Genomic DNA, 23,006 nt, shown 5'->3' with positions numbered 1-23,006 from the left:
GGGCTAGCTCTGAGACAGAAAACGAGTTAAAACTATTTTGTATCTCAATCATTTTCCTTCCCTTAGCAACAAATGATCTCTTTATGTGTTTGTTTTAGGCTAACTTAGTGGCTGCTTTTGAGCAGAGCCTGGTGAACATGACATCTCGCCTGCGACACCTGGCAGAAACAGCCGAGGAGAAGGTGAGAGGCTGGGGTGGGGATACCAGTCGCCCCGGGCCCAGGCGACCCTCCTCAGCCGCCTGCCCCGACTGTCCCCCTGGTTCTCCTTGGTCCGATTCCCTGCCCTTCTCTGTCAAGATGGATAGAATTCCAGGGCCCAGCCCATTGCCCAGCCAGCTCCAAGCGCTGACCTTATTTTCCTTCCTGGCTTAGGACACTGAGCTGCTGGACCTCCGAGAAACGATCGACTTTCTAAAGAAAAAGAACTCTGAGGCTCAGGCCGTCATCCAGGGAGCCCTGAATGCCTCCGAAGCCACACCCAAAGGTAGGATGTCCTGTTACCCACGGAGGGAGGGAGAACGGGGTTGGGCTGAAGAGGATGAGCGCAGATTTCCACCCAGTCTCACGTTATGCCACCTTTCAGATGAGATTTCCTCCAGTATGAAGCCTGGACTGGCTAGTGAGGAGAGCCGGACTGTCATTCCGGGGAGTGACAGCAGGTAGAGGAGATCTACCTGATAATCCCTGCAAGTCCGCTTGGCCTTCAGACCAAAGCCAAAGAGCTGTCCAAGGCAGTCAGTCACCAGCAGAGCACTTCACATCCGCCTACCAGTGTTGCTCTGCGTGTGTATGTGATCTTGCTTGATGGTCAGCTTATTTCTCTAAGGGAGATGAAGTCAATCTTCTCTGCAAATGACACTGCCAAAGATACATCCATCACACGAGTGTCATGTGACAAGGTGGCCTTGGCATTTAGCTATCAGACTTTGCTACCGACAGCCTGACACCAAATATCTGAGGTCTATGGGCTGGGGATAGAGTTGAGTGGTGGTGCCCTTGTCTGGTATACACAAGGCCCCCCTCACACCCATACACTACAGCTTCTACCGCTTTCCTCAAGCTCCTCTTCCCACTGCTCACTTGCCTCACTGAACATAACCCTTACCTATGTAGTTAGTGACCCCAGTTCAAAGCCAGCCCAGGACGAAAAGTTGGTGAGACTCTTATCTACAGCTATCCAGCAAAAAGTGGAATAGCACAAGCCCTGAGCAAAGAAAGCCAAGCAGGAGGCCCCAAGTTCAAGCCACAATACCAACACAAAAAGAAAAGGAAAAAAACAATCTTCAAGTGAGACTCCAGTGACTCTTCCTCAGTCCATCATCAATTTATGTTTCTCCACTTTTTTCTTTTTCTTTTCTTGTTGCAAAGACCTATCCCTTTTGGCTTCAAGTGATCCCTTATCTAAGGATTTAGGATGTTTTTCTGTCCGTTATTCTCTTATATTCGCAACTGTCCTTTCCTTCCTCTCTGACCTCTGTTCATTCCTCTGACTTCTGACCTCTGTTCCTTCCTTCTCCTCTGTTTGTAAACCTACTATCCAGTTATGTTCTTTCTAATTACAGTCTTAAATCTTTCCCTCTGGCACAGTCTTTATCTTTCATGACCCCACTAAAATTAGCTTCTGATACCATCACCCTATGAAAGACACTTCACCAATGTCCCCATAAGCCCATTTCTCCAAAGTCCAACTTAAAACTTTCAGGACTTGCCTTGCTTGACTTGTACAAACACAGGCAGCATCTAAGCAGAGCTGTGTTATGAGTCTGAGGATATAGGCTGACACCACAGAGCTGCATCTATAATAAGGGCTCCAAAAAAAAGGATGAATGTGGTGGTTTACATCCAGAATCCCAGCACTCTGAGCACTCCGGAGGCTGAGGCAGGAGAATGGAGAGGTCAACGACTGTGCAGCACAGCCAGTTCAAGGCCAGATGGAACTACACAGTGAAACTGGCTCAAAGGAAAAACCATGCACATGCACACGCATCAGTTCCCCCAGATTTGGGGCCCTATTCACCTTTCCTATATTAAATCCTTCCTTTAGCTTCTGAGACACACTCGCCTCTGTGTCTCGGGTTCTGTTTCCTTCCTGGAGCATCCTCAAGTGCTGGTGTCTATCCTGTAGCTTCTAAAAGCATTTGAGATAGGATTCATGTACTATAACATTCACCCCTTTAAAATGCTTTCGTGCATATTCAGGAGCTTTTGTAAAGGCTAGGGGGGTTAATTCTATGGTAGAGCAGTTGCTGAGCATGCACAAGTCTTACCGGGACTGATCCCCAACACTGCAGAAAACAAAACAAAACAATAGTTGGTACAGTCATTCATACTGTGTAATTTAGAATGTTTTGTTTTTGTGCCAGTCCTGGGGCTTGAACTCTGGGCCTGGGTGTTGTCCCTAAGCTTTTTTTTGCGCAAGGCTAGCACTCAGCCACTTGAGCCACACCCCTCTGCTTCCACCTTTTGGAGGATTAATTGGAAACTCGAGTCTCACAGAACCACAGACTTTGCTGCCTGGGCTGGCTTGGAACCCCAATCCTCAGATCTCAGCCTTCTAAGTAGCTAGGATTGCAGGCGTGAGCCACATGTCCCTGTCTCTTTTTAAAATAATTAATATAGGATCTTTTATTTAGTTGATAAGCTCACAACCTATTGAAACCTTTGAAAGAGAGACAAGTGTGCAACTTATTTTGCCTTCTAATTTTTTCAGCGCTGGAAATCTGAACTCTGCACCTTGTATGCAATGGTGTCTTCTGGGGACATAGTTCAGTGGTGGAATACTTGCTTAGCACGTTCACTTTTCTCATCAGATGAAGTTTAACCTGTATTCAGGTTGAAAGTTCTGCACAGGGGGGCTGGGAATGTGGCTTAGTGGTAGAGTGCTTGCCTAGCAGGCATGAAGCCCTGGGTTTGATTCCTCAGCACCACATAAACAGAAAAAGCCAGAAGGGGCTCCTTGGCTCAAGTGGTAGAGTACTAGTCGTGCATAAAAAGAAGCCAGGGACAGTGTTTAGACCCTGAGTTCAAGCCCCAAGACTGGTTTTTTAAAAAAAAGTTCTGCACATGGCTATTTATATTTGGCCTTGGATCATCAGGTAGCTTAGTATTGCTGGATAAGCCATGCCCCATGATAGGGTGAATACATGCCTAAAAGTGTAGGTGGTCAGCCTTAGGTAAGTCCTTCTTAGAGCTCTTCAAGCTGAGTCCTTTGTGCCATTCCTGTTTTTCCTACTAGACTGGGAACTTCTTGTGCCAGTCCTGGAGGGCCTTGGTGCTGTCCTGAAGCTTCTTTTGCCCAAGACTAGCACTCGATCACTTAAGCCACAGCTCCACTCCTGGCTTTTCTTTGTGATTAATTAGAGATGGTGACACAGACTCTTCTGCATGACTGGCTCCTCGGATCTTAGTCTCTCTCTCTCTTTCTTTTTTTTTTTTTTTTTTTGCCAGTCCTGGGACTTAAACTCAGGTCACTGTCCCTGGCTTCTTTTTGTATGAGGCTAACACTCTACCACTTCTGGCTTTTGCTATATATGCAGTGCTGAGGAATCAAACTCAGGGCTTCTCGTATGCAAGGCAAGCACTCTACCACTAGGCCACATTCCCAGCCCCTGATCTTAGTCTCTTTAGTAGCTAGGATTGCAGGCGTGGCCACCCACCCCTCCCCCCCACCCAGCTTTATTTATTGTTTTACCTTATTATTTTTCCCCTAGCATTTTTCTGTGTTGAAACGCGACTTGCTTTCCCATGAATGTTGTGTTCAATAACGAATTCGCAAAACGAATGAAGCGTTTTTAGACGTTGATGGGTCCCCTCCCCTGTTTATCTTCTGCAAGCTAGCCTTGTCTTAATTTCTCTAAATCTACCTCGGCCTCTTTCCCACTTGTACTTGGCCCCTAGAACTCCGGATCAAGAGACAGAACTCCTCAGACAGCATCTCGAGCCTCAACAGCATTACCAGCCATTCCAGCATCGGCAGCAGCAAGGACGCTGACGCCAAAAAGAAGAAGAAGAAGAGTTGGGTGGGTAAAGGTTCATGGGCAGAATCTCCATGGTTCTGCCTCTACCTCAGCACAGGGATGGGGACACCTGGGGTTGGCCTGGAGGGTTGACGAGTCCCTTCTAGGAGTAGGCTTCCGTGTGATGTCTGACAACGTCTGCCATTGCCCTAGCCGTGGCCTGCTGGTCCCCGGGCTCTCCGCGCAGCCTTTACCCACCCCTACTAGCGTGGGCTCTCCCCGTGGATTAAAGCAAATGCATTTGGCACCGAAGGAGCTGGAGGAATACTCAGGAGGGAATGAGACCCAGCAGTCCCTCCCTGCCCGCTCCCTTCCTTGCATAGAAAGGCTTTGTGAACGGTGTCATTCATTCTAGGGGCTGCTGGAGGTGATTGTGCCCATTTGGAGAGGTACAAGTGGAGCTTTTTAGATAGCTCCAAAGCCCTCTTCTTACCCGTGGGTGGTCCAGAGGTGTCTTTCCCGCGTATGTCGTTACCCACCTCCCTCTGACCCTAACATGACTGTGGATGATCTTTTTGAAATCTCTAGTTCTCTAGGACACTCTCGGCTCTCCGGGCTGACTGGGGAAGGGAGCGTATCTCTTCCCCGTCTAGAACCAGCCCACAGACCTACCTTTGTGGAATGCAGGCAGGAGCCAGTTGTGTGAAATGAGTGATTAAGTGTTGCTTCTTTTTTCTTTTTTTTTTTTTCTTCCCTTCAAAATGCTGACTTCAAATCCCTATTTTTTTTCCAGGTCTATGAGGTAAGAGACCCGGTCCTTTTCCTCTTCCCACACTTTCTCTTCCCTTTATCATTACCTTCCTTATTTTCAGAGCAGCTCTTTTCTCCCCTTGGAAAAAAAAATAAACCACACAAGGAAACCAGGAAAGAACAGCCCCTGGGGACACTCACGGTGCCTGCCGCGCCTGCGCAGAGACCCCCCCTCCCCTCCCTCCACCGCATGGCGCACCTGCAGCTGCCCCTGGAGAGCAGAGGAGTGGTCTGGTTATAGGTCGGATGGTAAAGTCGGACACAATCAGAGTCTGTTCCCTCCTGTCGTCCCTGGTTACAGAATTGGACGATTATTAAAAAAAAAAGCATAGTCAAATTGAGCTTCTCCTAACCCATAATATAGTTTGTGCCCATACTGGGGCTTGAACTCAGGGCTTCATGCTCTTGGTTGGCTTTTTTTTTTTTTTCCCCTTCCTCAAGGCTGGCTCTCTACTCACTTGAGCCACACCTCTACTTCCAGCTTTTAATTGGAGATGAGAATCATGGATTTGCCTACCTGGGCTGGCTTCAAACCCCGATCCTCAGATCTCAACCTCCTAAGTAACTGTGATGACAGATGTGAACCACCACCATCTGGCCCAGAAAATGAACCTTTTCATTTCTGGCCCATTAAACCTAGAAGCCAGAAGGAGTCTCTGGATGGAGGTTTTCTTGACCACAGTTTTCTAGAAGCCAGTTCAGCTTGGGCTCAGCCTAAAGGTTCACCTCCAGAGTAGAATGAAGCGGAGATGGTGAGGGATATGGTCCAGTCTAGGACACCATCATCACCCCAAATGCTAAGACCCTCCAGGCATCCATGGGACGGCTGAAGGCATTCAGAGTCTGCAGTAGAGTCTAAGGCAAACAAAAAATGAACCCACAATCTCTACTGCAAACCAAACATCTGAGCATCACTCTTACCTGATCCCCACGGTGTATGGAGGGTGTGAGCTATTGAGTCCCTTACCTCTGTCATTGAGGAGCCTACAGTGTTTCTGAGGAGGAAAAAAAAAAAAGAACACTGTACCTATAAAATGAATTACAATCCAATGGTGCCAAAATGCTTATAGCCATCAAGTGCAGCTCACAGACCAGAGTTGTTGGAGCAAACAGCACCAAGGCAGTAAAAGTAAACCCAGGTACAATGAGGAAAAGTAGCCAGGGATGTGGAGAAATGCCCTACATCTGCACTATATGGCCAGAAGCAAACAATGGGGCAGAGAGGCCAGCTCTCCCGGAAGCCTGACCAGGGAGGGCAGAGCACAGATAGGGAGGCCTTGTGGTCATTTCAACCTGGTTCTTTAGCATCTCTTGCAGTCGATTTCACAGATCACCGATCTATTCAGATACTCCTTAAATAGCAATATTGCCATTATCCGATCGACTTTAGAATCACTAAATATTTTCCGGTGCTCATCTGCACAGGATACATTCCGAAATATCTCCTGCCAAGAGTCCTGCTTTGGGTTGTGTACTCCGTGGTCTCCTAAACTCATTTAACCATGGGACCCTTAGCCATAGGCCACCAAACATGTCCCAGTGGTTAGGGCAGTCAGGATTCTGAAGTGCACTGAGCACCATTCTTCCTTAGAAACCCTCATGACCAGGGAGCTTACCCTCCATGCACACTGGTCACAGGATTTCTTTATTTCTTTAGCTGCCAGTACTGAGGTTTGAACTCAGGCCTGGGAACTTTCCCTTTGCTTTTTTGCTCAAGGCTGGCACTCTGTCACTTGAGCCACAGCTCTACCCCAAGCTTTTTGGTGATTAATTGGAGGTGATTCTCACAGACTTTCCTGACTGGGCTGGCTTCAGAGTGTGATCTCAGATCTTAGCCCATTGAGTAGCAAGGATTGCAGATGTGAGCCATTGACACCTGGCTAACACACACTCACACGCACACAAATGATTTGTAGAAAACTTGATTGGATTAAAAATGGACAAGCCCAGATTTTAATTCCAAGTCTTTCTTAAGTTGTATGGTGCCAGCAAGGAGTGTATTCTGTCCTTTTCCATCTTGATTCTTCGACTCAGCAGAGACCTGAGCTTTATGGCACTTTGGGGCCCTGGCTGCTCAACGACAGTAAACTCCCTGGAAACCAGCAGGCTGTGTACATACTTTCGCACTCATACCCTCCTAGATCCATATTGGTCTTCCTGTACATCTTACCTAGTAGAGAATCAACGGCCACCAGCTGGGAGCTCCACCCACTATCCAGTAGACTCTGTGTCCCAGGAGAAACGATTAGAAAGGATATCCTCAAATTTTCCTTCTTTTATTTCTCCCTGCCCCAAAGATCTGCATTGCCTTTGTCCCCTATGGCCTTTGACCCCTCCTTTCCTCTCTGTCTCTTGCTGCCATTCCATGTCTGTGTCCCTGTGTGTGTGCATGCTGAATGGATGCATGTGAGTGGGTGCGGGAAGAGGCTCCTGGGTTGCATCTCATAAAAGCTCCTCCTCCCCCCAACACCCAAGCTCTTCAGTGCTGAGATCAAAGGTCAGGTTATACTGCCCCGAATAGTCTTGAGGAGAGGCCGAGAGAGAGCTCTTACTGTGAGACTTCAACATCGTAAACAGTGCTTTCATCTGGTAGTTCTAACTGCTCTGCGTTGTGCTATGCACATATACCACAATACTAAGTGCACCTTGGTATAGTGCTCCCTTCTCTTGATCCTCACAGAACCCTAGTGTCAGTTTCTGGTTGCTTTGTAAGGAGGTGAGTAGAATCTGGGCTGATGAACCCAAGAAAGAGAAGGGATCCCGAGACCCAAAGTGAATGAGGCTCTAGATTATTCACAAGACACCGTTAGTAGTCTCCTGATAGGGTTGGATTGCTGAGAGGTGTTTCATGAGCCCTCTGGGGTCTTCTCTCTGTCCTCCTCTGGAGGCAGTGCCCCCCCGGCCCCCATGAAAGACAAGCCCCAAGAAGTTCCCATAACCTACAGTGGCAGCAAGCCACTCTTTCCAAGTCCTCATTTCTGGGACTCTGCCCATGTGCCACGCCTCATAGAGTGAGCTTAGATACAGCAAGTAAATCTCCTGCCTGCCCCAGCCCCAAAGCAGTCCAGAGTGGAGTCCTAACATCTCTCTCCCCGGATCTGTTCTTTTCTAGCTTCGGAGTTCTTTCAACAAAGCCTTCAGTATAAAAAAGGGACCCAAGTCTGCCTCCTCCTACTCTGATATTGAGGAGATTGCCACTCCCGACTCCTCAGCACCCTCCTCCCCAAAGCTGCAACATGGTTCCACAGAGACCGCCTCGCCCTCCATCAAGTCCTCCACCTCGTCCTCGGTGGGCATCGAGGTCACTGAGTAAGTGCTCTGTGTGCCTGCCACCCGGCCTGCTGCCAGAGTCAACTGCTAGCCAGAGCTGGTGGTAAGCCCACAGACCCTGGGCCCACGCCCCCTTACTCAACTGGCCTCTTCCTGGGGTTGTGAGACCCACAGAGGGCCCCTTTCTGTCGTCATACTTTTGAGTGTCTATGGGTCAACCATGCACGTCAGTATTGCCTAGTGACAAATGAGTCTGCACAAGCCTGTCTGACTCCTGCTTTCTCACAGGGCCCCTGCTCATTCGGTCCCACACACCAGGCTCTTCCATGCGAACGAGGAGGAGGAGCCAGAAAAGAAGGAGGTATCTGAGCTGCGCTCTGAGCTGTGGGAGAAAGAGATGAAACTTACAGACATTCGCCTGGAGGCTCTCAACTCTGCCCACCAGCTGGACCAGCTTCGGGAGACCATGCACAACATGCAGGTCAGTGTCCAGGCACAGAGCTGCAGGCGAGGGGAGACCACGGCCTGAGATCTGTCCGGCCCTCCTACCCTGCCCTGTCTCTTCTTGCCACAGTTGGAGGTGGACCTGCTGAAGGCAGAGAATGACCGGCTGAAGGTTGCTCCCGGCCCCTCCTCGGGCTCCACTCCAGGGCAGGTCCCTGGATCTTCTACTCTGTCATCCCCTCGCCGCTCCCTGGGCCTTGCACTCACCCATTCCTTCAGCCCGGGTCTCACGGACACAGGTACAGGTACCCGTGGGGAAGAAATGGGTGGAGAGTTAGAGAAGGCGGGGGAGGGGGGGCTTGTTTTTTTCTGTGTGGTCGTTCCACTTGCTCTGAGGCATCCTCTCGAGGCCGTGGAGGCGGCGGTGCCAAAGTCAAGCAGATTCCAGGGTGAGAAGACATGTAAGGATTATTACTGTAGATGGATAAGGTGACTCACATCTGCAGTCCTCGATACTTGGGAGCAAGGATCCGGAGGAGGGCACTTGAAGGCCAGCTTGGACAAAAAAAATATTCCAGAGGCTGCATCGCAGCCAATTTAAAAAATGGGGCATAATGGCATGCTCTTGTCACCCCAGCTACACAGGAAGCATTAAGAGAGAAGCCAAGACTGGCCCGGGCAAAAATCAAGACCCTCCTTGAAAAATAACATAAGCCAAAATATGTTTTAAAAAGGCGGGGGGGGGGGAGGGTGGTTCTTGTGGTTCTTAAACTCTTAACATCATTTCAGTTTGGGGCTCCTGTTTCTCCTTCATCATAAATAAAGTAAAGGGTAGTTGTTTGGAAAGGATAATGGCTAGAACATTTAGGGAGCACTGTGCATGCCCCTCAAGCCAATGAATCCTTTTCACTCCCCACAGACCTGTCACCCATGGATGGCATCAGCACCAGTGGTCCAAAGGAGGAAGTGACCCTCCGGGTGGTAGTACGGATACCTCCCCAGCACATCATCAAAGGGGTAAGGAGTGTCGGGAAGGACCAGCAGAGGACCAGCCAACACACTGCAGACGGGCTCAGACTTTACCACCCTTCAGAACTGATGCCTTCAGCAGGGGCCAACCCTGTGAATTTTGCTCTTTTCCCGAGCTGGGAAGTATACAGTGTCTCAGGACGCTGAGCGGCGATGTGAGCCTCAGCTCCCAGCCACCTGCAAACGCACGAGGGTGAACACCGGGCACTCTGCGTTGGCTGCATGGCTACGCCATGGCCTAGATTAGATGCATCGAAGGCATTCTGAATCCAGTGCCATCATTAACAGAGAAATAACCTGTTCTGTGGTCCTTGGGCAAGAAAAATCAGGGCTCTCAATAGTCCCCAAGCCAGAATTCCTTGACTCGTGAGGCCCTGTAGGATCTCCTTTTCTCCGCGTCATGTGCTTTTGAGGCTCACGAGCTTCATCCTTGACCTTGCAGGACCTGAAGCAGCAGGAATTCTTCTTGGGCTGTAGCAAGCTCAGCGGGAAAGTTGACTGGAAGATGCTGGATGAGGCTGTTTTGCAAGTGTTCCAGGTAAGAAGGCCTCAGGGAGTCACCAAGGCCACTTGTCCTCTCGTGGGATTTTCAGCCACCCAGGCCCTGGGTTCCTGGAGACCTGGGGCTTTCTGGAAAAAGGCAAAATGGGCAAAGCAGGTGCCCTTCGTCACCGTTTATTTCCTGTAGTATTCGTCTTAGGGCCTCTCCAACTATGTCTACTGTCTTTTTAGTGTTCCTTACCTTTTTTTGGGGGGGTGGGGGAAGCGGTACTGGTCTTGGGGCTTGAACTTGGGGCCTGGGCACTGTCCTGCAGCTTCCTTACCATCTTCCTGCTCTCCCCGTCTCAACTATCAGGACTACATTTCTAAAATGGACCCGGCTGCCACCCTGGGACTGAGCACTGAGTCCATCCATGGCTACAGCCTCAGCCACGTAAAACGCGTGCTGGACGCCGAGCCCCCCGAGATGCCTCCGTGCTGCCGGGGTGTCAGCAACGTCTCAGTCTCCCTCAAAGGTCAGCCTTCATCTCTTGGGGTGAGGGGGTGTGGCATGAAGGGAAGGCACAGCCCATCCATTCACGCAACAAGAGCTCACCGAGAAGCCGGAATAGGAAAGTAGTTAAGTAACATGAGGCATTACAAAGATGAGAAAGATGACTAGCGCCCAGCCTGGCTTTTTTTCTTTTTTTTTCTTCAATACAAGGGTTTGAGCTCAGCCGGTGCTCTACCTCTTGAGCCATGTTCCCAGCCCTCTTTTGCTTTGTTATTTTTCAGATAAAGTCTTGTATCTCAGACTATAATCTGAGTTGCCCTTAGACTATGATTCTCCTACCTATGGATTTCTGAGTAGCTGGGATTACAGACATGAATCACCATACCTGGTCCAGCCCTTCATTTTATAGTCTGTGTCTACTCACCTCTAGCTTAGAGTATGTCCCCCCAAAAAAATGAGATCTAAACTCTGGAAATTAGAGTTGAGGCGAGCCCTGTGCTCCCTTGGGGTAAATGGCTCTGCGTTTCTTCAGTGGGCTCCTAGAGAAGGAAGGGACAGTCTTCCTTGGGACCCCTGGCCATGCTCCTGCTTTTCTGGGGGTGGGGTTCAGGTCTGAAGGAGAAGTGCGTGGACAGCCTGGTGTTTGAGACGCTCATCCCCAAGCCCATGATGCAGCACTACATCAGCCTTCTGCTGAAGCACCGGCGGCTCATCCTCTCGGGGCCCAGCGGCACGGGCAAGACCTACCTGACCAATCGGCTAGCCGAGTACCTGGTGGAGCGCTCCGGCCGGGAGGTCACCGAGGGCATCGTCAGCACCTTCAACATGCACCAGCAGTCTTGCAAGGTGGCTGCCCCCTGCGATCCCTGCCCATCTTGCCTAGGCTCAGCCCCCTCCCCCACCCCCACCCCCCCACCGAAGACCTTTTCTGGGTACCTTCCTCCCTCCCCGCTCCCCTTTTCCTTTCCATAGCCCCACCTTCATCTCTTCCCTGTCTCCAGTGGTCTTTCCTTTTCTTCTCTGCCTCAAGGCTAGCACTCTACCACTAGAGCCACATCTCCACTTCTGGCTTTTTTGGTAGTTTCGTGGAGAAAAGAATCTCAAAGACTTTCCTCTCTAAAACCACAGCCTCCTGAGTAGCTAGGATTACAGGTGTGAGCTACCCTGACTATTGCCCTTAATTCTTTTTTTTTTTTTTTTGGCCAGTCCTGGGCCTTGGACTCAGGGCCTGAGCACTGTCCCTGGCTTCTTTCCGCTCAAGGCTAGCACTCTGCCACCTGAGCCACAGCGCCCCTTCTGGCTGTTTTCCATATACATGCTGCTGGGGAATCGAACCTAGGGCTTCATGTACGGGAGGCAAGCTCTCTTGCCACTAGGCCATATCCCCAGCCCCTTGCCCTTAATTCTTATTTGTCTTTTGCTGGTAATTTCTTCCTCCACACTTTGTTTTGTTTTGTTTTTGTTGCCAGTCCTGGGGCGTGGACTCAGGGCCTGAGCACTGTCCCTGGCTTCTTTTTTGCTCAAGGCTAGCACTCTACCACTTGAGCCATAGTTCCACTTCTGGCTTTTTCCTATATATGTGGTGCTGAGGAATTGAACCCAGGGCTTCATGTATACGAGGAAAGCACTTTACCACTAGGCCATATTCCCAGCCCTCCTCCTCCACACTTTGGTTGTTGGGTTTTTGGGTTTTGTTTTGTTTTGTTTTGCCAGTCCTGGGGCTTGGACTCAGAGCCTAAGCACTGTCCCTGGCTTCTTTTTGCTTAAGACTAGCACTCTACCACTTGAGCCACAGCGCCACTTCTGGCTTTTTCTATATATGTGGTGCCGAGGAATTGAACCCAGGGCCTCATGTATACAAGGCAAGCACTTTACCACTAGGCCATAATCCCAGCCCTCCTCCACACTTTGGTTTCATGCCTTTCCCTTTAGTTGGTCATTAATGAGACTATTTCTACTTCATTATCTTCACTCAGCCTCATCCCTTCTCTCTTGTCTTTTTCTCATCCAGTATCTTCTTGTACTTTGGGGTCCCTAGAAAGAAACATTCCTAAATATTACGTATTGTGAGCCCCCCACTACCACCTCTGATACCCCAATTGTGTCTCTAGAACACATCCTAATACTTCGGAGTTGTTTCAAGTGTTAGCTCTCCCCTTTTGGGAGAGGCACATGGTAGTTCGCAGTCCCAAAGCAGTGCAAAGCATTTAGAGACAGGTCTGGACTCTGAGATCGCTGTGATCAGTCTCCCATGATGGGGTTCTGTAACCAAGCGTGTATACTCATCTAACAGCAGTCACAGGCCCATGGGAGGTAGCGAATAGCAAGGCTTCTTCAGTTCTTCCTTCCAAGGCTGATCCAAATGCTGATTCCAGAGTGATTTTTCTTTTTCTCCTTTTTCGAATTCAAGGATCTACAGCTCTATCTCTCAAACCTGGCCAACCAGATAGACCGAGAAACAGGAACTGGGGATGTGCCCTTGGTCATTCTCTTGGATGACCTGAGTGAGACTGGCTCAATCAGCGAGTTGGTCAATGGCGCCCTCACCTGCAAGTATCACAAATGGTAAGCTGGTGGATTGGGACCAGACTAGGAGCTTTGTACTGTGTGCACATGGCAGAGCAAGTGTTAAGACAACTCTTAAGTGACTTATTTTCCCCTTTCTTCTTCCAGCCCGTATATTATAGGGACCACCAATCAGCCTGTAAAAATGACACCCAACCATGGCTTGCACTTGAGCTTCAGGTAAGAACTATGGTCCCTACGTGAACTTCCTGGACCCTACCCAAGCTAGTTAAAACTCGGCAGACTCTTCAGGGAGGAGGAGAGCAGCAAATAACAGAAAGAAAAAGAAGGAACTCGAGTTTTTCTGGCTGGTAGGAGAAGGCAGGTGGCTTTGCATGTCAGTGACAGAGAAGAAGACCTTTGAGGAGAGGCAGGGATGAAATGGGAAGGAGAGACACTGGCAGACTTCTGTGATCACCATTCTCTGGCCGGACCCCCTGGTCCAGATCAGAGCTATCGGGTGGTTATTTGAAGAGGGCACTGATTTCGGAATCGGCTTGGTCTGCCCAGGGCTGCTGTCCTGAACTCCATTGTTCCCCCCCCCCCCATTATTACTTGAGAAGAAGCCAGGTGGTTATTAGTGAGAGGCAGGCAGGGGGAGGGGTTGACACCACACCCATGGTGCTCTCACCCCATTCTCCCCATTGCCGTTGGCAGGATGCTAACCTTCTCCAACAACGTGGAGCCAGCCAATGGCTTCCTGGTCCGTTACCTGCGGAGGAAGTTGGTAGAGTCTGACAGTGACATCAATGCCAACAAGGAAGAGCTGCTCCGGGTGCTAGACTGGGTGCCCAAGCTGTGGTATCACCTCCACACCTTCCTAGAGAAGCACAGCACCTCGGACTTCCTCATAGGTACTGGGGCCAGCGGGGTTTTCCATCGTGTACCTCTCCACCTGCAGGGGTGCTCCCTTGCTTGCGGGGGTTGCAAGCCTTGTGGCTGCAGACCTACTATCACTTAAGTACTCAACAGAAACTCAAGGCTGGCACTCTACCACTTGAGCCACAGCTTCACATCTGCCCCTGCCCCCCGCCCCCACTTTGGTGGTTAATTGGAGATAAGAATCTCACAGACTTCCCTACACAGGACTGGCTTTGACTCATGATCCTCAGATCTGAGCCTCTTGAATAGCTAGGATCACAGGTGTGAGCACTGGTGCCAGGGTTTAAAGTGCGTTTTTAGCGCAGTTGGAATTGAGGAAATCACTTCAGCCATCAGAGAGCTACCCCCCAAGTTGTATGTGGTGCCTTACCCCTGTAGAGCTAGGTGGAAGACTGAGATGGGAGGAGCACTTGCACTAACTGTTTCTAAGTCAGCACAGGGAGACACCTCCATCTCAAAAAGAGGAGGAGGAGGTAGTGTGTGGTGGCGCATGCCGGTAACCTGCTTGGGATCAAGGGGATTGCTGTTTGAGGCCAGCCCAGGCAGAAAGGTAGCAATGAGCCCATCCTGTTGATGCCCATTGCAGTCCCAGCCATGCAGAAGGCAGTGGCAGGAGGGTCCCCGTCTGAAGCCCAGCCCCAGACAACATGGGAGACCCTACCTGAAAAAGAGCTGAAAGCAAAACAGAGTTTGGAGGTATGGCTCAAGTATTAGGGCATCTGCATAGCAAATGAGAAGTCCCGAGTTCAAAGCTTAGTACCACCAAAGAAGAAGAAGAAATGGGCCAGGGCTGTAGCTCAGTAGTAGAGTGTTTGCCTAATACCTGCAGTGCCCTGTGGGAGGAGAGGAATCTAATCTAATCCCTCCCTCATTTTCCCGTCCCATTAATGAGATAAAGGAGGGAATTCAGGAGCTTGCCTATTCCCTCGACTCACTTCTGCCTTGAAGCAGCCTAGATACCAGGCAGTTGCTACCCAGGGGTCTTCACAACTTCCAGTTCCCCTTGCTGCTTGGCATGTCCCACCCTCCTCCTGGTACTAAGGAGTAAGAGAGGCACAAGACTAGGGAGAGGTCATCTTCTTAGCCTTCATCTGGGCTTTCTGCTCTTCCCTAGGCCCTTGCTTCTTCTTGTCCTGCCCCATTGGCATCGAGGACTTCCGGACCTGGTTCATTGACCTATGGAACAACTCCATCATCCCCTACCTGCAGGAAGGAGCCAAGGACGGGATCAAGGTGAGCCCTCCACTCTTGACTCCATGCCAAGCCCAAGATGAGGCTGTCCTGGCTAACAAACTAGAAACAATTTTGAATCTTCAGCATAGAACTACTGGGATCAGATAAGCTCACATTCTTAAAAAAATAAAAATAAAATAGAGCAAGGCATCAGATAGGTGATGATGCTTTCCACTCACAAATGACTCAGTAGTTTCTGCCTCTGGGATGCTGTCTCCAATCCTAATTCAGTTAAAGCCACTCTATTAGGTCGATACCAAATACTAAAATAAGCTAAGAATGAAGGAAAACCTGCTACATCTTAGCTACTTACTAACTTCTTATAAGTTACATTGGCCAAAGTTAAACATTTTTATATACTCCTATGTAAGAAGGGGTGATAAATTCTGTTCTAACTAAAGCACTGTGCTGATTTGAAGACAAAATACAATATATGAGCGCATTTATTTGGGATCTACTAGAGTTTAAACTCAGAACCTCAACCTTGCTAAGCTGGGACCCTACTACTTGAGCTACACATGCCAGCTCTAAAGAGACTTTTTTTGTCAGCCTTGGGGCTTGAACTCTGGGCCTGGGCACTGTCCCTGAGCTCTTCAGCTCAAGGCTAGTGCTCTACCACGTTGAGCCCCAGCACCACTTCTGGTTTTCTGGTGGTTAACTGGAAATAAGAGTCTCATGCACTTTCTTGCCCAGGATGGCTTTGAACCACTATCCTCAGATCCTAGCCTCCTAAGTAGCTAGGATTAAGGTGTGAGCTACTGGTGCCCAGCCCTGAAGAGACTTTTTTGATGTGCTGGTCCTGGGACTTGAACTTAGGACCTGAGCACCATTCCTGAACTTTTTTGCTCAAAGCTAGCTAGCATTTAACAGTTGAGCCACAGCGTCCACTTTCTTTACCTACTTGGGAAGCAGAGGCAGGATACCTGTGCTTATGATTTCAAGACCAGCCTAGGCAACATAGCAAGACTCCATTTCAAAAAAGAGAGGCGTTCTTAACTTTATTTTAAATAGCAAGTGGCGCCTGGCCTTGAGCAGAAGAGTTCAGGGACAACACCCAGGCCCTGAGTTCAAGCCCCATGATTGACAAAAATTTAAAAAAAAAATTAAAAATGTATTTTAAATTGATAGCTTTAAAAATATATGTATGTATATGCGTGTGTATGTCAGTGGAGTCAGTGTCTTATACCTATAATCCAAGCAATTCTAGAAGCTCAAATCTGGAGCAATATTGTTCAAAGCCAGTCCAGGCAGCCAGGCAGAAAAGTCTCTTGATTAATCTTTTTTTTTTTTTTTTTTTTTTATATTTTTTTTTATTTTTTTTTATTATCAATTGAACATAAATTTTTTTTTTTTACAAGGTGCTGTGCAAAGAGGGTGCAGTTACATAGTAGGGCATTGTGTACATTTCTTGTGATATCTTACAACCTGTTTTCCCATCCCTTGTCTAGGTCAGGTAGACCCATATGCAGTATACAATGTATCAAGCACATATACAGTGTTCACAGACTTGGTCTCTACTGTCTCTCCATCTCCCTTTGTTAACAGTCATATTCTTGATTAATCTTGGTTAATCTCCAATTAACCAGTAAAAACTTGTGTTGGAGGCCTAGCTCAAGTGATAGAGTGCCTGCCACATGTAAGCTAGCCAGGAGAACATGAGACCCTGAGTGTAAACATGGTACTGGGAGAGGAAAAAAAGAGAGAATTATATACGAGATTCCATGTGATATTTGAATACATGTGAACATTGTGCTAAACATATCTCCTCAAACATTATTTCTTTATGTTAAAAACATTCAGTCTTTTCTTCTGGCTTTTGAGATACACTTTATTGTTTCCTATAGTCACTCTACTGTGCAACAGAACACCAGAACCTCTTACTCCTAACTACAACTTAGTACCCAGTGTTCAACTCTTCTCCTTCCTCCTCAGCCTCTAGCAATCACCGTTCTACTCCCAACTTCTATGAGGCCACAATATGAGTGAGATCATGCATTACTTGTCTGTGTGTGGCTTGTTTTACTTAACATGACTGCTGAATTGGTTGTGGCAAATAGCAGTTTCATTCTTTGCAGGTGAATAATATCCCACTCTGTGTGTGTGTGTGTGTGTGTGTGTGTGTGTGTGTGTGTGTGTGTATGTGTGTGTGTGTGTGTGTGTGTGTGTGTACTCTAGTTTCTTTATCTATTCATCAGTTGCTGGACACTTAGTGTTTTTTACATGTCTTGGTTATTATGGATAGTGCTGCAATAAACACAGATGTCTCTCCATCCTATTGATTTCCTTTCCTGTGGATGTAAAGCAAAGGGATTGCTGGGTCCTGTGATAGTTCTGTTTTGAATTTGTTGAGGAATCTCCATACTGTTTTCCATAATGGCTATATTAATTTACATACCAACTCACTGTGTTTAAGGGTTTTCTTTGAGTTTAGGGGATTTTTAGGTTGGCTTGGTTTTGGTGGTATTAATACTAGGTCTTGAACTCAGGGCCTTGGACTCTCACTTGGCTTTTTCTGCTCAAGGCTGGTCCACACCTCTACTTCTAACTTCTTTTTTTCAGTAGGTCCTGGGGCTTGAACTCTGGGCCAGGTGCTGTCCCTGAGCTGTTCAGCTCAAGGCTAATGCTCTACTACTTTGAGCCACAGCGCCACTTCCAGTTTCCTGGTAGTTAATTGGGGATGAGAGTCTCACAGACTTTCCTGCCCAGACTGGCATTGAACCTCCTGAGTAGCTAGGATTAGAGGCTTGAGCCACTGGTGCCTTGCTTACTTCTGACTTTTTTGTTGGTTAGTTGGAGATAAAAGTCTCCAGGACATTTCTGCCTGGGCTGGCTTTGAACCTCAGATCTTATCCTCCTGAGTAGCTAGAATTATAGGCATGAACACTAGTGCCCAGCAGTTTTCACCTTTTTAATAACAGTTATTCTTACTGGGGAAGGTGGTTTTGATTTGCATTCTCCTAATGACTAGTGAGATAGAGCATCTTTTCAGATATCTTTTGGCCACTGTCTTCTTTTGGGCAAAAAGAAAAAGAGCGGCTGGGAATATAGCCTAGTGGCAAGAGTGCTTGCCTCATATACATGAAGCCCTGGGTTCAATTCCTCAGCACCACATATATAGAAAAACAACAATAAAAGGCTGGAAGTGGTGCTGTGGCTAAAGTGGTAGAGTGCTAGCCTTGAGCAGAAAGAAGCCAGGGACAGTGCTCAGGCCCTGAGTTCAAGCCCCAGGACTGGCAAAAAACAAAACAAAACAAAAAAACGAACTATGTCTATTTTTAAAGTCTTTTCCGTGTTCTCCCCTGTGAATTAGGACATGATGATCACTGAAGTCTGTTGTAGCACTAATGAACTGTGATGTAGTGACTGGTCCTTACTGGTCATATGTCACCCATGAAAGCAGTTTGTTATTTACATAGACATTTCCTGACAGAATGAATGTCTAGAGATGCCATTTATCAGACCATCTGAAAATGGATAACAGCTGTTATTCATGAAAGTAAAAAGAAAAAAAAAGTAAAAGGTATTATGATTAAAGTAGAATTTCTACTTACAAAGCAGAATTGCAGGGTCATCAGATTTGTACATATTAAGGTATTGGGGGTTGTTTGTTTGGTGTGGGTCCTAGAACTTGAACTTGGCAAGGTCTGGACACTGTCCCTGAGCTTTTTTATTTTTATTTTTTTCCTCAAGGCTCTGCCACTTGAGCCACAGCTTCACTTTTGGCCTTTGGTGTAGTTAATTGGAGATAAAAGCCTTAAGGAGGGCTGGGGATATGGCCTAGTGGCAAGAGCCCTTGCCTTGTAAACATGAAGCCCTGGGTTCGACTCCCCAGCACCACATATATAGAAAACGGCCAGAAGTGGCGCTGTGGCTCAAGTGGTAGAGTGCTAGCCTTGAGCAAAAAGAAGCCAGGGACAGTGCTCAGGCCCTGAGTCCAAGCCCTAGGACTGGCAAAAATACAAAAATAAAATAAAAGCTTTAAGGGCTTTCCTGCCCCGACTGGCTGGCTTTGAGCCCTGATTCTTACATCTCATCCTCCTGTATAAACAAGATTACAAATGTAAGCCACCAGCACCCAACAGAAATGTATTTTTTAACTGGGTTTTGGGCTTTTGAGGTTTTTTTTTTTTTTGTCTTTTCTTTTTTGGTACTGGGGATCAAACCCAGGACGTTGCACTTGCTAGGCAAGTGCTTTGCCACTGAGCTACATCCCAAACCCAGAAATGTAATTTTTAAGTCTGGGAACATTGCTCTGATTTTAGAAGTTTTATCACAGAGTCTTCTAAATTAGTCTCCAAAATTATTTTTGTCAGTTGACACCAACTTACTTTCCTTGTTGAAGATTTTGTCAGAGATGAGCGCCTCATGTCTCGCAACTGAGGAGGAGCAGTTTTCTGGGTATTTGTAGGAATGTTCGGCCTGAGAGGCCTCAGACCGGCGAGTTCCGGCCCGCTCATCCCCCTTCTCCCGCTTCCCAGGTGCACGGACAGAAAGCTGCTTGGGAGGACCCTGTGGAGTGGGTCCGGGACACGCTTCCTTGGCCGTCAGCTCAGCAAGACCAATCCAAGCTTTACCACCTTCCGCCACCCACCGTGGGTCCTCACAGCATCGCCTCACCTCCAGAGGACAGGACGGTCAAAGACAGCACCCCCGGCTCTCTAGACTCAGACCCTCTGGTGAGTAGAAGGCATTCTAATATCAAACAAAGAATCTTATAGAACAGAGAGAGAGAGAGTCTCCATACTGGGTCTGGAACTCAAGGCTGATTAATTGAAGATAAGAATATCATGAACCTTCTTGCCTGAACTTGCTTTAAACCATGAGCCTCCTAAGTAGCTAAGATTACAGGCAGGAGCCATTGGTATCTGGCTATTATGTAGGTTTAACGGACGGTTCGTGCGCCGGGGAGACACAGGTTCATGATAGCCTGGAGTCTGGCTGTTAGAGACAGATTTCTTCCATTCCTCCCCACATTACCTGGTTTGCCCAGGCCTCAGTCCCCTTGAGGACTGAAAGTACCAGAAGTGGTCCTGCTGTTTTGGGTATCCCCACCCCACATCCCACATGGTCCTTTGTCTTTGGAGGTACCCCAGGTGACTGTTTCATATGCACCTGTATTCAAACAAGATTGAAGCAGTTGTCAAATGCCTTTTTGTGGATCACCACAACTCCAATCTCTGAATCACTTACAAACCAGAGAGCGGACGCCTGATCCAGTCTGTTTTATGTTGCTCTGCTGTGATCAGGACCCAAGGTCCCAGCTGTCATTAACTCATCTTTTTGCCCCTCTTTAGATGGCCATGTTGCTGAAACTTCAAGAAGCTGCCAACTACATTGAATCTCCAGATCGTGAAACCATCCTGGACCCCAACCTCCAGGCAACGCTCTGAGGGTCTTGCAGTCTGTCACCCCAGACAGCAGAAGGCTGGCATCAGCTTCATTAGCTCCTCCTCTCCCCTCTTCTCTCAGAGCACTGGCTCTCCAGCCCCACGGGGGAGCAGAGGGAGGAGGAGGGCAGGAAGAGGAGCAGGTTCTTGGTGCTGCACCTTTGAGAACTTCCTAGTAGGGATTCATGGGGTGGAGTTTGGAAACTTGCATCTCCTGGATAGCTTTCCTGGACTCCTCGTGGTGATTGGGGCAAAAGATGATTCTAGGTCTTTTCCTTGATTTCTTGTTTCATCTACAAACTCCTGGGCTTTCTGGGGAGGGGCTCAGAAGATATCAAAACAAACAAACAATTGTAACAGTGCTTAACTGAGTCTCAGGAGCAACTCTGAGATGGTCACATGTGGGGAAATCTGAGGGAGGCAGGAAGTTCTGCAAACTCTTGCAGATCCTTCCCAAGTCCATCACCACTGCCAACAACCTTTCCCCCAGAGATCTGGCCCTTGCCCAGAAAAGAAGCATGTGGTTAAAAAAAAATGTAAATCAACCTATAAAAGGTAAAAGGCAATGGAAACAATGAAGCTGGAGAGAGGAGGCCCAGTTGCCAAGAGAAGAGAAAAGAGAGCTGTTAGCTCTCTCACCTTCTGGATGACACTAGGGGACATTGACAAGACAGCTGCCAATCTAGGAAGTCACCAGACTACAAAAGTAACATTTCAGCCTTCAGAGAAAGACTACTAGCTCTTTCTGCCCTCTAATTTAACATGCATGAGTCAATAAACCCTACTTTTTTAATTTTTAAATTTTCTTTATATATATTTTTCCTACCATTTACCTATTTATTTTCCTCCTTCCCCCCCCCTCCCCGATTTTCTCACATGTCCATGAGATTCTTGGGTTGCTTTGCCAGGGGAAAATTTGGCTTTTCTAAGTGGCTTTCTTTTGCTAAACCTAATGCCATCCAATTGGCATTAGCTAGACACACCTGCCATCTACTATCTTTGGCATCTCTGAGGTATCAAAGAAATGAGAGAGACAAGAAATGTTGGACCAGAAATATCAAGAGAAAGGAACTCATCTCCTTTGACTCTTCTTTGGAGAAAGCACGTGTTCTACCTGGAAGCTCAGTTGACAAGCCCAGACATGATAGATCTACTTTGAACTTCATCAAGGCCTGGAGGAAAACCAGGAAACTGGAAGTGCTCATTTGCCTCATGGTCTTTATGACTCCTTCACTCCTCTGTTTGGATGTTGGCACCTTGGCCTGACTAAGTCAAAATTCCCCATCTGGCCCCTTACTGTTTGACAGGTGAATATTTGCTTATAAGAAACTGGACATTTGTGTGAAATACTCAGAATCAGAACCTAAGTCTTGAGCAGCTTGATTCAGAGACCAGTGTCTGGTTTCCAGAGAGATGCACACCTCTGCCAGAAGTTGCCCTCTTCCTGTTGACCTAGAGATGTCAGTCCATGTTCCTTCATTTGACAGTTACTTAACCGAATACTTAATTGTACCGGGGTGGGGGGAAAGCAGGACTTGGACACTTAAGTTCACAATTTTATTATCTGAACTTTCCTGACCATCAAAGAAATGTATCTAAAAATCCAAGGAGTCAACTAAAAAGATATCTGTGGTTAGATGTTCCAAGATAACGAGGGCCAGAAGATCTGGGATGGATTTCTGATAATGGAGCCTGATGGACAATGGGATTTTGCTTGTCTGGGGTGGACAGGTCTACTTCCTGCCGTTTCTGGAAACCATATGGGACCACATCCCAGACTGAGCCACCTGCTGGGCTGTAGAATTTCAGGGTCGTGCAGATCAGGGATAAGTGGAGGAGCCTGGGCCGAAGCATTGGCTCTTTAGAGCCTCAGAGTCCTAAGTCGCACAAGACTCTCAGACTCTATCAGCAGAACCTTGGATCACTGTTCTGCCCCATCAAGGAGTCCATGCATCTGGATCTTGTTCCCTCATGATGGTCTAAACTGCCCTTTCCCCCACCCTGCAAAGCTTCTATATTCATCAGGTAGCTTCCAGGTATGACAGGGTCCTCTGTACTGGAGACTATTATTGCTATTGCTGCTAAGTCCATGAACTGTGAAGATCCCCAACTGATTCAGCTGTAAAATATGCAATTCTATGGTGGGAAGAGGCTGTTCGTTCAAGATGGTGCTGAAATCACTGCCTTAAGGTCTCTGCTGTGCAGAAGAAGGAGGCCCAGAGTTGGCTGTTGTAACATAAGAGGAAGAGAAGATCAGACAGTCCTACTTTGGACCTAGCTAGGCCTCTGTTGAACCCTTTCTGAAGCTCCAGTCTTAGGGCAAGGCTCAGACTTTAAATGCCATCTTAATCTGATGGCTGAGTCCTTAACTCTCTTATTTCCTGGTGCTGCCCGGCCAGTGCCTTCTGCCATCATTGTTACTGGCTACTTGAGA

The 23,006-nt window shown here is 48.0% G+C and overlaps 1 protein-coding gene across 5 annotated transcripts in view; it reads left to right on the top strand.

Moving 5' to 3' along the window:
* Window positions 1-21,185, top strand: part of Nav1 (neuron navigator 1) — a 230,739-nt gene extending 209,554 nt beyond the window's left edge. For all 5 annotated transcript variants that reach the window (XM_048357254.1, XM_048357253.1, XM_048357255.1 and 2 more), the window contains 16 exons: window positions 99-182; window positions 375-486; window positions 3,900-4,021; window positions 7,881-8,077; window positions 8,327-8,519; window positions 8,613-8,781; window positions 9,402-9,499; window positions 9,954-10,049; window positions 10,368-10,527; window positions 11,116-11,351; window positions 12,916-13,070; window positions 13,179-13,250; window positions 13,728-13,924; window positions 15,067-15,185; window positions 19,664-19,861; window positions 20,480-21,185. In XM_048357254.1, the coding sequence (XP_048213211.1) occupies window positions 99-182; window positions 375-486; window positions 3,900-4,021; window positions 7,881-8,077; window positions 8,327-8,519; window positions 8,613-8,781; window positions 9,402-9,499; window positions 9,954-10,049; window positions 10,368-10,527; window positions 11,116-11,351; window positions 12,916-13,070; window positions 13,179-13,250; window positions 13,728-13,924; window positions 15,067-15,185; window positions 19,664-19,861; window positions 20,480-20,575 (2,304 nt within the window). In that variant the 3' untranslated portion in view covers window positions 20,576-21,185. The remainder of the gene's footprint in view (window positions 1-98; window positions 183-374; window positions 487-3,899; window positions 4,022-7,880; window positions 8,078-8,326; window positions 8,520-8,612; window positions 8,782-9,401; window positions 9,500-9,953; window positions 10,050-10,367; window positions 10,528-11,115; window positions 11,352-12,915; window positions 13,071-13,178; window positions 13,251-13,727; window positions 13,925-15,066; window positions 15,186-19,663; window positions 19,862-20,479) is intronic.
* Window positions 21,186-23,006: the final 1,821 nt, after the last annotated feature.

The sequence above is a fragment of the Perognathus longimembris genome, chromosome 11, assembly GCF_023159225.1.
Source record: "Perognathus longimembris pacificus isolate PPM17 chromosome 11, ASM2315922v1, whole genome shotgun sequence".
Lineage (NCBI taxonomy): Eukaryota > Metazoa > Chordata > Mammalia > Rodentia > Heteromyidae > Perognathus > Perognathus longimembris.
Note: the sequence above shows the minus strand (reverse complement) of the source record. Positions and strands in the feature narration are given on the sequence as shown.